The sequence below is a fragment of the Pongo pygmaeus genome, chromosome 10 (assembly GCF_028885625.2).
Source record: "Pongo pygmaeus isolate AG05252 chromosome 10, NHGRI_mPonPyg2-v2.0_pri, whole genome shotgun sequence".
NCBI lineage: Eukaryota > Metazoa > Chordata > Mammalia > Primates > Hominidae > Pongo > Pongo pygmaeus.
The window spans coordinates 47,780,302-47,795,031 of NC_072383.2; the positions used below are offsets into that span (position 1 = coordinate 47,780,302).

Consider the following 14,730-nt stretch of genomic DNA (forward strand, 5'->3'; position numbering starts at 1 on the left):
AACCCACTGCTGTACAGCATAGGCATCTCAGGAGTCAAGAAGGAAATTATGTAGCTCGGCCTGTAGTTCCAGCTACCATGGAGGCTGAGGCAGGTGGACTGATTGAGGCCAGGAGGTCAAGGCTATAGTGACGTCAGGCCTGTGAATGGCCACTGAATTCCAGCCTGGGTAATTGTGACGGTTAATACTGAGTATCAACTTGGATTGAAGAATGCAAAACACTCATCCTGCACATGTCTGTGAGGCTGTTGCCAAAGGAGATTAACATTTGAGTCAGTGGGGTGGGAAAGGCAGAGCCACCCTTAATCTGGGTGGGCACCATCTAATCAGCTGCCAGCATGGCAAGCAGGCAGAAAAATGTGAAAAGACTAGACTGGCCTAGCCTCCCAGCCTACATCTTTCTCTCGTGCTGGACCCTTCCTCCCCTCAAACATCGGACTCCAAGCTCTTCAGTTTTGGGACTTGGACTGGCTTTCCTTGCTCCTCAGCGTGCAGACGGCCTATTGTGGGACCTTGTGATAGTGTGAGTTGAAACTTAATAAACTCCCCTTCATATATATATCCATCCTATTCTGTCCCTCTAGAGAACCCTGACTGATACAGTAATATAGCAAGATTCCGTCTCTTAGGAAGGAAAATTAAAAAAAAAAAGGAATTACTGTACTAGAGTTGCAACATCTCAAGCAGAAGTAGGTTTCAGAGTGATTCATTCAATAAACACTGAATAGCTAATATGAATGTACAAAGCACTGCATTAGATACCTACAGTTTCATGGGGGAGACAAGCCCATAAATAGAGCCCAATCTGAAGGTCATTCCCCAAAAATAGGGCAGTTCATTCAAGATCTCTGAAATGGTTCTCTTCAAATTCCAGCTGTGACCTGACAAACGTTTCTGACATTATTCACTTTACCTAGATCCTTGACTTCATTAAAGGCATACTACGGAGAATATTAGATGAGGAAAAAAGAAATTGTCCAAAAAAAAAAGATCAAACCTGAAACAATAATTGACACTATCTAGACAGAAGCAAAAGAATCTACTGTAGGCCAGGCATGGTGATTCATGCCAGTAATCCCAGCACTTTGGAAGGCCGAGGTGGAAGCATCACTTGAGCTCAGGAGTTCAAGACCAGCCAGGGAAACATGGCAAAACCTCATCCCTACAAAAAATACAAAAATTAGCCGGGCACAGTGGCACATGCCTGTAGTCCCAGCTTCTTGGGAGGCTGAGGTGGCAAGATGGCTTGAGCCAGGGAGGTGGAGGTTGCAGTGATACCAGATTGTGTCACTGCACTCCAGCCTAGGTGACAGAGCGAGACCATGACCAAAAAAAAAAAAAAAAAAATTCTGTAATAGATGTTTTTCTCAAGGAATGCATGTAGATTGCATCTTTTTTGTAAATCCAATCATTCTAATGTACTAGAAGAATTCTACTGAGAGGACACTAAAGTGAATTCAGGCCAAAGTGGTAGGATAAACCCACTTGTTCCTTTCATTAAACATATTTAGCTTTTTTCAATGGATAATTATACAACTTAATGCATTTGCTTAAAGTAGAAACACAAAAACACATAAGGGATAACCACTGATTTTGTTCCTCTCTCCAGGGTAGAAATCATGGTTTATTCACCTTTTAATCCTTGGCACATAGTTTGATACCTTTTTATTTATTTATTTTTACATTTATCTTGTCCAACTTCTAAAACCCATCACATATAGTTTGATATGACATATCCTAAGCTTTCAATAAATAGATGTTGAAGAATGAACAGATGAACAAATGGGTGAAAACTTAATTCTCAACTAAGAGGCAAAGTGTTTCATGGACGTGTGCCACTTGTAAGGATGAAATTAAAACTCAGCCTTATCCTCCTGGGTCATCAGATAACCTACCAGCTCGGTGTTTATCAAGTGTAGGAGATCACTGATTTCTGGGGAATCAGTACATATTCAAGCTAACCGATTTCAGTCTATAACTGGAGATTGCCCTAAACACAACAATCTGATTTAGTTTGAGACACTTTATGCCTGTAATTGAGACTGCTTACTAATGCTGACAATACCCAAAAACTAAAAACTACAAGGAATATCCTTACAAGAAATCTTGTATTTTACAGAATAGATATAGTAAGAGTGTGATTTCTCTCAATGCCTTATCAGAGCTATGCAGTTCTGCATGGACATTTACCTACTTGACAAACTTTCTTACAGATCATTAACACCGAGAAGATATATGTAAAAAGGCAAAATTATAGAGCAATGCTTGGCTAGAAGCAACTGTCAGTCAAAGATTACTCAAGCGGCCGGGCGCGGTGGCTCACACCTGTAATCCCAGCACTTTGAGAGGCCGAGGCGGGCGGATCATGAGGTCAGGAGATTGAGACCATCCTGGCTAACACGGTGAAACCCCGTCTCTACTAAAAATACAAAAAATTAGCCACGTGTGGTGGCAGGTGCCTGTAGTCCCAGCTACTCGGGAGGCTGAGGCAGGAGAACGGTGTGAACCCGGGAGGCGGAGCTTGCAGTGAGCCGAGATTGCGCCACTGCACTCCAGCCTGGGTGACACACGGCGAGACTCTGTCTCAAAAAAAAAAAAAAAATTACTCAAAATAGAATATGACCAGTCATTTGAATATTTCAGGAAATAATTTACATTTAAAAATCTTATTTTTACTAAAATGTCTTAGATTCATTGTTTGAAGGAACATCTAATACCTTTGCATCATCTTTTGATACTAAAAAATATATCAAGTGTGAATTTACATTAAAATTATTTTCTCAATTATTATTAATACTGTCTGAATTACTATCATCACCATCCAACAGAAATATAATGTGAGTCACATATGTAATTTAAAATTTTCTTTTCTTTTTTGAGACAGGGTCTCACTCTGTTGCCCAGGCTGGAGTGCAATGGTGCGATCTTGGCTCGCTGCAACCTCCACCTCACAGATTCAAGCGATTCTCCTGCCTCAGCCTCCCGAGTAGCTGGGATTACAGGCGCCTACCACCACACCCAGCTAATTTTTGTATTTTTAGTGATGGGGTTTCACCATGTTGGTCAGGCTGGTCTCGAACTCCTGACCTCAGGTCATCTGCCCACCTCAGCCTCCCAAAGTGCTGGGATTACAGGCATTAGCCACCGTGCCCAGCCTGTAATTTAAAATTTTTTAATATCCACATTTTAAAAAGTGAAAAAGAAACAAGTGAAATTAATGCTGATAATGTATTTTGTTTAACTTGATATGTCAAAAGTACTGTCAATATGTAATCAATTAAAAATTGAGACCGGGTGTGGTGGCTCACACCTGTAATCCCAGCACTTTGGGAGGCCGAGGCAGGGAGATCACCTGAGGTCAGGAGTTCGAGACCAGTCTGGCCAACGTGGCAAAACCCCATCTCTACTAAAAATACAAAAATTAGCCGGGCGTGGTGGTACACACCTGTAGTCCCAGCTACTCAGGAGGCTGAGACAGGAGAATCGCTTGAACCCAGGAGGCAGAGGTTGCAGTGAGCTGAGATTGCGCCACTGCACTCCAGCCTGGGTGACAGAGCGAGACTCTGTCTCAAAAAAAAAAAAAAAAGAAAAAAGAAAAGAAAAAAGGAAATAAATGGAAACATGCTCAAGAAAATGAATCACTACTCTTGTTGTCAGTTACATGACAGGCCAGCGAATGAGTCTGTTCAATCCCCACTGAGAGAACGGCATTGAGAAGGCTCTTTACACACCCCAGTGAGGTTGCCTTGACGTAATAAGAGAGAAGAGGGGCTTGGAATAATGAATAAGCAGTGGTGAAAGCTCTCAGCTATCTCCTGTATAATTCACAAAATTACTTTCTTCTGGCAACATAAAGCTCCTATTATAATACCGTATTTAAAATAAATGAACCTATATAGATCTGATGGTATCAATATTGTCTCAAACTCCTACTTGATCCCAGGGAAAATATGCTCAAGGGACTAAATACTAAGTTTCAAACAATTTTATCTTTAAGATTCAGTTTAAGTCAGATCCAAGAGGCCTACTTGGACTTGGACCACACCTTGGACTATTCTTTCCCTAATCAGCACACAATATTCAAAGAAGCAACAAGTGGAAGACTTTCTTATCTCTCTTTTGATAGGTAGCAGTGGGTAGGCTGAGTGTGTATAAGAGGAGAGGGGAGAAAGAGAAGCTGTAGAAAAGTGTACAACATGCAAACACAGTGTGGTGAAATTTAACAACAGAAACAAAGAAATTATAATTTCGCCTCTCTTAAGCCAAATATCTATTTCAGACTGAAGAACTAGATTCTGGGTTACTCCTCAGGGCATCTGAGTGGACAAGAATAGACCCTTCTCAATCATTCTATAAATACTCATATGCTACACTGAGGCACTGTGCAAGAGTACAGTCCACTGCGATGAACCAGTCAACAGAGGCCCACAAAGGCAAGCCTCTGTGCTTTGGTGGGTAATAATCACCTTTCTGCAGTTCTTTAACAAAATAGCTAAATATGCTTAACTTATGGTCAGATGGCTTTCCAAGTCATCCCTATCAGGTGAGGCTACAGTTTTCTATAGGGAATATGGAAACTTAAAAAATATTTAATAAATGCTCAGTGTGGTTGATGAGAAGGAAAAGAAAGTAAGACCAAATTGTACCCTCTGTATTTATTCTTTGGGAGATTCCCGAAACACAAATAGAGACTATTTATCTAGGCACATAGTGTAAGACTCATTTAAATATGCAGTAATGATATGAAACAAACAAACAAAAAAGCAAAGTTGGCCAGATGCGGTGGCTCACGCCTGTAATCCTAGCACTTTGGGAGGCTGAGGCAGGTGGATCACTTGAGGCCAGGAGTTCAAGACCAGCCTGGTCAACATGGCACAACCCTGTCTCTACTAAAAATATGAAAATTAGCTGGGTGTGGTAGTGTGTGCCTGTACTCCCAGCTACTCGAGAGGCTGAGGCATGAGAACTGCTTGAACCTGGGAAGCAGAGGCTGCAGTGAGCTGAGATCAAGCCACTGCATTCCAGCCTGGGTGATAGAGTGAGACTCCGTCTCAAAAAAAGAAAAAAACGCAAAGTTCAAGTAAAAAGGATAATGTTAAATAACTAAGAACAGGATGAGTACAGATTTGTTCTTCTTTTTTTTTTTTTTTTTTTTGAGACAGAGTCTCACTCTGTTGCCCAAGCTGGAGTGCAGTGGCATGATCTCAGCTCACCGCAACCTCTGCCTCCTAGGTTCAAGCGATTCTCCTGCCTCAGCCTCCCGAGTAGCTGGGACTTCAGGCGCATGCCACCACACCCAGCTAATTTCTTGTATTTTTAGTAAAGACAGGGTTTCACCATGTTGGCCAGGCCGGTCTCGAACTCCTGACCTCAGTTAATCCACCTGCCTTGGCCTCCCAAAGTGCTGGGATTACAGGCGTGAGCCACCATGCCTGGCTGATTTGTTCTTTTTTTTTAAATGTATATGAAGTATGTAACAGGAAATAAATTTGTTCTTCAAATACTAGAATACTAGAACAAGAGGTTAAATCTTAACACTGGAAAGGGGGTTTAAGGAATAGGAAAAGATGAATGGCCCTATCAAACAGTGAAAGAGCACTGGGCTGGGGAAAAAGACCAGTTGTATGTTGCAACCTCTGAAAAGCTGAAGGATGTTTCTAAGCCTTAGTAACTGTCTGTAAAAGGAGGTCGGAGTTCTAGCTTTTAACAGTCTATGATTACTACATAAATCATTTCTACAAACTAAATAGGTAGGATTTTAGAATGAGAAAAGGTATGCAAGGATTCTGGGCTCCGAAAAAAAAGAGAAAATTTAGGAAAGATGACTAATTGTCCCAATATACCTCTTTATTTCTCTCTCTCTTTTTTTTTTTTTGTGATAGAGTCTCGCTCTATTGCCTAAGATGGAGTGCAGTGGCGTGATCTCCGCTCACTGCAACCTCCACCTCCCGGGTTCAAGAGATTCTCCTGCCTCAGCCTCCCAAGTAGCTGGGATTATAGGCACATGCCATCACGCCCAGCTAATTTTTGTATTTTTAGTAGAGACGGGGTTTCACCATGTTAGCCAAGTTGGTCTCGAACTCCTGACCTCAGGTGATCCGCCCGTCTCAGCCTCCCAAAGTGCTGGGATTACAGGCATGAGCCACTGCACCCGGCCTCTCTTTCTTTAAGAGACAGGGTCTCACTCCTTTGCCCAGGCTGGAGTGCACTGGCGCTATCATAGCTCATTGCAGCTTTGAACTCCTGGGCTCAAGCCATCTTCCTGCATCAGCCTCCTGAGTAGCTGGGACTACAGATGCATGCCACCACATCTGGCTAACATTTTTATTTTTTGTAGAATCAGGGTCTCGCTATGTTGCCCAGGCTGATCTCAAACTCCTGGTCTCAAGCAATTCTCTCACCTTGGCCTCCAAAGTGTCGGGATTACAGGTGTGAGCCACCATGCCAGGCCCCAATATTTATTTATTTTTGAGACGGAGTGTCGCTCTGTTGCCCAGGCTGGAAGTCCAGTGGCACGATCTCAGCTCACTGCAACCTCCACCTTCCAGGTTCGAGCCATTCTCCTGCCTTAGCCTCCCAAGTAGCTGGGATTACAGGCGCCCGCCACTGCGCGGGGCTATTTTTGTATTTTTAGTAGAGATGAGATTTCATGTTGTTGGCCAGGCTGGCCTCAAATTCCTGACCTCAAGTGATCTGCCTGCCTCGGCCTCCCAAAGTGCTGGGATTACAGGTGTGAGCCATCATGCAAGGCCATGCCCCGATATTTTTGATATGCCTTCTATTGTATTCTACAAGTGGCTCTAGGCCAGGGGCAGTGGCTCATGCCAGTAATCCCAAAACTTTGGGAAGCTGAGGCAGGAGGATCGCTTGAGGCCAGGAGCTCAGGCCTCTACAAAAATTTATTTTATTTATTTTTTTGAGACAAGGTCTCACTCTGTCGCCCAGGCTGAAGTACCGTGGTTTGATCACGGCTCACTGCAGTCTCAACCTCCTGGGCTCAAGCAATCCTCCTGCCTCAGCCTCCCAAGTAGCTGAGACTAGAGACTATAGGCATGCACCATCACACCCAGCTAATTTTTAAATTTTTTTGTAGAGACAAGGTTTCACCATGTTGCCAAGGCTGGTCTCAAACTCCTAGGCTCAACTGATCTGCCCTCCTCGGCCTCCCAAAGTGCTGGGATTACAGGCATGAGCCACCATGCCCAGCCTCTACAATTTTTTTTTTTTTGAGACAGAGTTTTCCTCTGTTGCCCAGGCTGGAGTGCAACAGTGTGATCTTGGCTCACTGCAACCTCTGCCTCTCCAACTCAAGCAATTCTCATGCCTCAGCCTCCTGAGTAGCTGGGATTACAGGCATGTACCACTATGCCCAGCTAATTTTTGTATTTTTAGTAGAGATGGGGTTTCACCATGTTGGCCAGGCTGGTCTCAAACTCGTGGCCTCAAGTGATCTCCCTGCCTCGGCCTCCCAAAGTGCTGGGATTACAGGTGTGAGCCACCATGCCCCGCTCCCCCCAATTTTTTTTTTTTTTTAATTAGCTGGGCATAGTGGTGCGCACCTATGGTCCCGGCTACTTGGGAGGCTGAGGTGCGAGGATTGCTTGAGCCAAAGAGGTCAAAGCTGGAGTGAGCTTCGTGCCACTGCAGTCCAGCCTGGGTGAGACTGAGACCCTGTCTCAAAAACAACAAGAGTGGAGTGGTCTATTTTCTTTATGGAAGACCAGAACGGTAAAAGAGGAATTGGCAATTCAGCAGTGAATTATATTACCGAGGTAATGCGTCTTAAAAGAAACAAAATAGCAAGAGTGCTTCTAGGGTTAAACTTTGCTAAGAGCAAACATGAGACAAACAAGGTGCCTGTCATTACTAGCCAAGAATTATCATACTAGAATGCTTTCAGCTCAGTATTCCCATCCACCTGTACTCCCCTGACACTGGAGCACCATAGAAACACTCAGGTAGAATCCCCACAGGTAAAGGATCCCTTTCAGCAGCTCTGCCAGGGGATATATGTCTTCAGCCATCTGAGGGAACACTTTGGAATCTGAAGAGATACGTAAGTTTATATAAAATGGGTGTTTATAAGCAACAAACTATTTCCTCTTACCACTAACAGGGGGACATTTCCATATTGGCACATATTTATATGAAAAGCAGATGTTTTTCTATGAAAATCACCTTTTTAAAAAAAATTTGTCCTGACTTGTGTATTTTCCTTTGTAGTCATTACATTGCCTTCCTCCTTTTTTTTGGCCCCCATATACAGAGACTACGGAAGAGAGTACCTGGATCTAGTTTATTCCAAAGACAGACAAGCAGTTTGTGCCTCCACTCCAGGATGACTAAATACAATGATTACACATAAAAAGACAAAACAAGGCCGGGCGCGGCGGTTCACACTTGTAATCCGAGCACTTTGGGAGGCTGAGGCGGGCGTATTACGAGGTCAGGAGATCGAGACCACCATCCTGGCTAACACGGTGAATCCCCGTCTCTACTAAAAATACAAAAAATTAGCCGGACATGGTGGCGGGCGCCTGTAGTTTCAGCTACTTGGGAGGCTGAGGCAGGAGAATGGCGTGAACCCGGGAGGCGGAGCTTGCAGTGAGCTGAGATGGCGCCACTGCACTCCAGCCTGGGCGACAGAGCGAGACTCCGTCTCAAAAAAAGAAAAAAAAGGAAAAAAAACCTTGCTACACCAAGTTCCTGAGGGCCAAGGAAAGCCATTTAGATCTTTGGGTTTCATTTGCTTCACTTAAGCATCTTTATTTTTGCACTTGAACGTCTGGCAGAGCATTTTGATGATGATACACAAATACTACGAATAAATGGATGAGTGACTAGCTAAATAGAACACAATATTTTGAAAGATTTGAGTCAAAAACAGCAGGCAAATCAAAGAAGCAATCCCAAACAGATGCTATCTTTCAGAAATTAACAGATTATCTCACCTGCAACATATTCCCATCCTAGAAAGGGCATTCCTGCATTACAATCATTTATGCTTGGATAAAGGCAAAACAAACAGATGTCCAAGAACCACCCTCATTACCTGAGGCCTATGGCAGAAACATGTCTCCTTTCTTGGAGTCTGAGTAGACTTGATCAAAATCACCCACAGGTATAAATTCACATTATAATATCACACACCAAAGCCTCAGTGAATATCTTTATCTTGGACAAACATATGATCCATTCACTTAAAGGTGAAATCATGTGGTTGAACAAAGTATATTGCAATTCTGCTAAACTCATTTAGAAGCTGGCTCAAGGCCGGGTGCGGTGGCTCACGCCTGTAATCCCAGCACTTTGGGAGGCAGAGGAGGGCGGATCACTTGAGGTCAGGAGTTACAGACCAGCCTGGCCAACATGGCGAAACCCCGTCTCTACTAAAAATACAAAAAGTAGCCTGGCGTGGTGGCGCTTGCCTGTAATCCCAGCTACTTGGGAGGCTGAGGCAGGAGAATCGCTTCAACAGGGGAGGCAGAGGTCGCGGTGAGCCGAGATAGTGCCATTGCACGCCAGCCTGGGCAACAAGAGCGAAACTCTGTCTCAAAAAAAAAAAAAAAGAAAAGAATCTGGCTCAATATAGCTGTCCTCTGATAAAGCCCTATGGCTCTCCTCCATCCCTTCGAACACTCCTCCTTCCATTTCAGGCCCCAAGGCCTGTTCTGCAACTAATCTGACATCTTTCCATTACTTTGGAAGCCTCGGGCTCCACCACACCCTATCCCAACCAGATTTCTACCCTCCTACCAACAAACGTGCATGAGTTGACATACCAAACCAACTCTTAGGGCCAAACTAATCCTGTTCCCCCCAATTCTCGGAAACTCAAGCGTCCTAACAAATCTTAAAGAGTCTGATGAATCCATTCCTTTCCCTTGGAACGTCTGGCCCTTGCGTTGACCCCTCGGCTTCCATGGTCACAACTAGCTCTGGTTCTCCTGGCCCCTTCCTATCCCTCTTCGGGGCCTCTGCCAGAGCTCACACTGAACCTGTTTCCTCATCTGTAGGACCCTTGGAGGTTGGGAGGAGGCCTATATGAACCCCCCCAAGCCAACTTCGGATCTAACATTGAAGGGGCCCAGCATTCCCCTAGACCCTCACTCTTTCTCTTGCCCACGCCCCAAACTCCTTCTCCATCTAGGCTACCACCTGGCCCACGCGCCTAGCATCACCCGCCGCGGCCCAAGCTCCCCCAGCCCCTGCTTCCGGGCTTTCCTTGCAGTTCTGCTTCCGGCCCTCGGCCCTTCCCACAGCGGGGCGCCCCCGGCCCGCGCCCGGCCCCCCGAGCAGCTCGCTCCCGGGCTCTCACCGCTCGAAGAGCAGCCTCACGAAGAAGATGCCCGCCGCCAGCGGGAACACCGAGAGGATGTGCCGGCCGTGGGGGTAACCGTAGCCGTCGGCCGGCCCCTCCAGATCAGCCCAGCTCACGTTCTCGGGTAGCCAGAAGCGCTCGCTCCACAGCCAGCCCCACAGCAAGCTTAGGGGTCCCTGCGCTGCTGTCGCCATCTTACGCCCACCCCGAAGCCACCGCCGCCACCAGCGTCAGCTGCCGCCACAGCCAACGGAACCCGCGGGGAGGCGGCCCCAGGGCGGGGCCCGGCCGGCGGCCACCCCCTTCCGGCCCCTTCTGGTCACTGCCACGGATCCGCCCGCCTCCCTCGCAGGGCCGGGCCTCTTCACCGCCCATCTCTCCTCCCGGCCCACTTCCCTCACTGCAACCCGGGGACCGCCTCCGGGGAACCACGCCCCTTCCCGAGCCTCTGACTCGCCCAGCCCGGCCCTGGGGCCACGCCCCGGGTGGCCCTGGGCCCGCCCTTTTTTGCTGCTGGTCTCGGCCACGCTTCTACTCCTCCCTCACTCTTCCATCCAGCCACGGCCACACCCCTTATTTCAGGCCTAGCTCCTTTACGGGGACATTCTCCTTTCTCAGCCTGTTGGAATCGAATCCGTTCCGGCTCCCACCCAGGCGGTACCTCTGTCTCCACTCCCAGAGGCCAGATCGATCTCTCAGGTCAGGGCTTCTCTTGGATGTCAGCTGGTCCTGCCCACTACTGTCCGCCACTAGAGTTCTTTTCGCTCCCAACCTTTTCTTCCCTTCGTGCCCCGTGACCTCAGCCTACTTTCACTGCTTTATCCCTTAAAAATTAGTCACTTTTCCTCGGAAAAAATGGACTTAACAGTTTACAAAAGGCCGGGCGCGGTGGCTTACGCCTGTAATCCCAGCACTTTCAGAGGCCGAGGCGGGCGGATCACCTGAGGTCAGGAGTTCGAGACCAGCCTGGCCAACATGGCAAAACCCCGTCTCTACTAAAAATACAAAAATTAGCTGGGCCTGGTGGCGCTGTGCCTGTAATCCCAGCTACTCGGAAAGCTGAGACAGGAGAATCGCTTGAACCTGGGAGGCGGAGGTTTCAGTGAGCCGAGATCGCACCATTGCACTCTAGCCTGGGAGACAGACCAAAGACTCCGTCTCAAAATAAAAATAAAAATAAAAAAAGTTTACAAAAATCCTTTTATTCTTCTCTTGGAGAAAAGGAAATGGAAGAAAAACAAAGTGAAAAGGGAAGCACTCAAAAAGTATACGTAAAGGCAGGCCGGGTGTGGTGGCTCATGCCTGTAATCCCAGCACTTTGGAAGGCCAAGGCAGAAGAATCACCTGAGGTCAGGAGTTCGAGACCAGGCTGGCCAACATGGTGAAACCCCCCCCCCCCGCCCGTCTCTACTAAAAATACAAAAATTAGCCGGGTGTGGTGGTGCATGCCTGTAATCCTAGCTACTCGGGAGGCTGAGGCAGGAGAATTGCTTGAGGCGGAGATCACAGTGAGCAGAGATCGCCATTGCCCTCCAGCCTAGGCAACAGAGCGTCTCAAAACAAAAACAAACAAAAAAAGGCCGGGCACGGTGGCTCATGCCTGTAATCCCAACACTTTGGGAGGCCGAAGCGGGCGGATCACGAGGTCAGGAGATCGAGACCATCCTGGCTAACACGGTGAAACCCAGTCTCCATTAAAATACAAAAAATTAGCCAGGCGTGGTGGCAGGCGCCTGTAGTCTCAGCTACTTGGGAGGCTCAGGCAGGAGAATGGCGTGAACCTGGGAGGCGGAGCTTGCAGTGAGCCCAGATTGCGCCACTACACTCCAGCCTGGGCGACAAAGTGAGACTCCGTCTCAAAAAAAAAAAAATAGCCAATGTTTAATGAGGTTTCCTGTGTGCCAGGCACTGCATGGAACATTTTACGCAGGTTATTTCACTCTTTCACCCTGTAAAGTTGATCTTGTTATCCCCACTGGATAAGTAAACTGAGGTCCAGTGAGGCCAAACAACTTGCCCAAAGTTATGTAGGTAAGAAGTGGTAGCTAGTGTTAAGTCAAGTTTAATCTAAAGCTGCCTCCTTACATATTTAAGTTCAGCCTAAAGGTTTTATGTACATTGTGAACTGTAACAAGTGGAGGTGTAAATCGAACGTAGACCACACCTGTGCCAATCACTGATTTTTGGCCAATCAAATGTAGCCAACTGTTCCAACCACGTTCAAATGAGACAAACGCTGATCTGTAACCAATCTGGTTGTTTCTGTACCTCACTTTCCTTTTGCTGTCCATAAATCTTCCACCATGTGAATATGCTGGGTCTCTGTGGATATGCTGGGTCTCTCTGAATCTGCTGTGATTCAGGGGCTGCCCAATTTGAGAATCATACATTGCTCAAACTCCTTTAGGCTGGGCACGGTGGCTCACGCCTGTAATCCTAACACTTTGGAAGGCCAAGGCGGGCGGATCACAGGTCAGGAGATCGAGACCATCCTGGCTAACATGGTGAAACTCTGTCTCTACTAAAAATACAAAAATTAGCTGGGCATGGTGGTGCATGTCTGTAGTCCCAGTTACTTGGGAAGCTGAGGCAAGAGAATCGCTTGAACCCAGGAGGTGGAGGTTGCAGTGAGCCGAGATAGCACCACTGCACTCTAGCCTGGGCAAGGGAGTGAGACTTCATCTTGGAAAGAAAAAACAAAACAAACAAACAAACAAAACTCCTTTAAATTTGGCTGTTTTGTTTGTTTGCATGTTTTTTTTGTGAGAAGGAGTCTCACACCCAGGCTGGAGCACAGTGGTGCCATTTTTGCTCACTGCAACCTCCACCTCTGGGTTCAAGAGATCCTCTCTTCTCAGCCTCCCGAGTAGCTGGGACTACAGACACGTGCCACCACACCCGACTAATTTTTGTATTTTTTGATAGAGCCTGGGGTTTCACCATGTTGGCCAGGCTGGTCTCGAACTCCTGACCTCAAGTGATCTGCCTGTCTCAGTATCCCTGTTGGGAATGAAGTTTTTGGTGTTGAAAAAAAAAAAAAAATGGGAACAAATGATCTCTCAGCAAGGAGAGCTTTACTTTCTGCAGAAAGGGTGCTGCTACTCAAAAGCTGTCTAGCCATGAGAGCACACCGAACAAAGGAGACAGAGTTATTTATAATATGAGGCATCTACCCTACTGCTGTGTCCATTTTCCATTGGCTGGAATAGGACCTCACATTGTATACTTTACCTGATTGGCTATTAGTTTAAAACTTTTTAAATTGGGTAAGGGGAACAAAACAAAGAAAGAAAAGGAAGTTGCCCAGGGATCGTTAAGGAAGCATCACCAAATAAGGAATGGCATGCACTGTGGGCTGGGGCTTGTCTAGTTCTGTCCAGGCACGCAGGAGCAAGCTAGGACAGCTGATTTGGAATACACACACACACACACACACACACACACACACACACACACAGACACACACACACACACACACACACACACACACTAATAGTGGATAGCAATCTTATAGTAAGAAATTGTGACTTTTTATAATCTTTGAAGAACTTTCCCATTTTTCACACTCCCAAAGTGCTGGGACTACAGGCGTGAGGCCACTCCGCCCAGCCTAAAGTTTTTTTTTGTTTTTGAAACGGAGTCTCGGTCTGTAGCCCAGGCTGGAGTGCACTGGCGGGATCTCGGCTCACTTCAGCCTCCGTCTCCTGGGTTCAAGCTATTCTCTCCCCGCAGCCTCCCGAGTAGCTAGGATTACAGGCAGGCGCCACCATGCCCTGCTAATTTTTGTATTTTTAGTAGAGATAGTGTTTCGCTATGTTGGCCATGGAACTCCTGACCCAAGTGATCCACCCGCCTCGGCCTCCCAAATGGCTGGGATTACAGGCTTGAGCCACCACACCCGGCCGAATTTTTTTTTTTTTTTTTTTTTTTTTTTTGAGACGGAGTCTAGCTCTGTCGCCCAGGCTGGAGAGCAGTGGCGCGATCTCGGCTCACTGCAAGCTCCGCCTCCCAGGTTCACGCCATTCTCCCGCCTCAGCCTCCCTAGTAGCTGGGACTACAGGCGCCCGCCACCACACCCGGCTAATTTTTTTGTATTTTTAGTAGAGACGGGGTTTCACTGTATTAGCCAGGATGGTCTCAATCTCCTGACCTCGTAATCCACCCACCTCGGCCTCCCAAAGTGCTGGGATTACAGGCGTGAGCCACTGCGCCCGGCCTAATTTTTGTATTTTTATGAGACGAGGTTTCACCATGTTGGCCAGGCTGGTCTTAAACTCCTGACCTCAGGTGATCCGTCCGCCTTGGCCTTCCAAAGTGCTGGGATTACAGGTGTGAGCCTCCGAGCCCAGCTGGTTAGCTTCATTTTAGTTCAGTGCCTCTCAAACTTTAGCATCAGCTCAGATATCAGC

The 14,730-nt window shown here is 46.8% G+C and overlaps 1 protein-coding gene across 4 annotated transcripts in view; it reads right to left on the reverse strand.

The window, feature by feature from the left end:
- The window catches only part of CERS5 (ceramide synthase 5), a 37,448-nt gene extending 26,758 nt beyond the window's left edge, over positions 1-10,690 (reverse strand). For all 4 annotated transcript variants that reach the window (XM_054445577.2, XM_054445579.2, XM_054445573.2 and 1 more), the window contains exon 1: positions 10,319-10,690. In XM_054445577.2, the coding sequence (XP_054301552.1) occupies positions 10,319-10,515 (197 nt within the window). In that variant the 5' untranslated portion in view covers positions 10,516-10,690. The remainder of the gene's footprint in view (positions 1-10,318) is intronic.
- Positions 10,691-14,730: the final 4,040 nt, after the last annotated feature.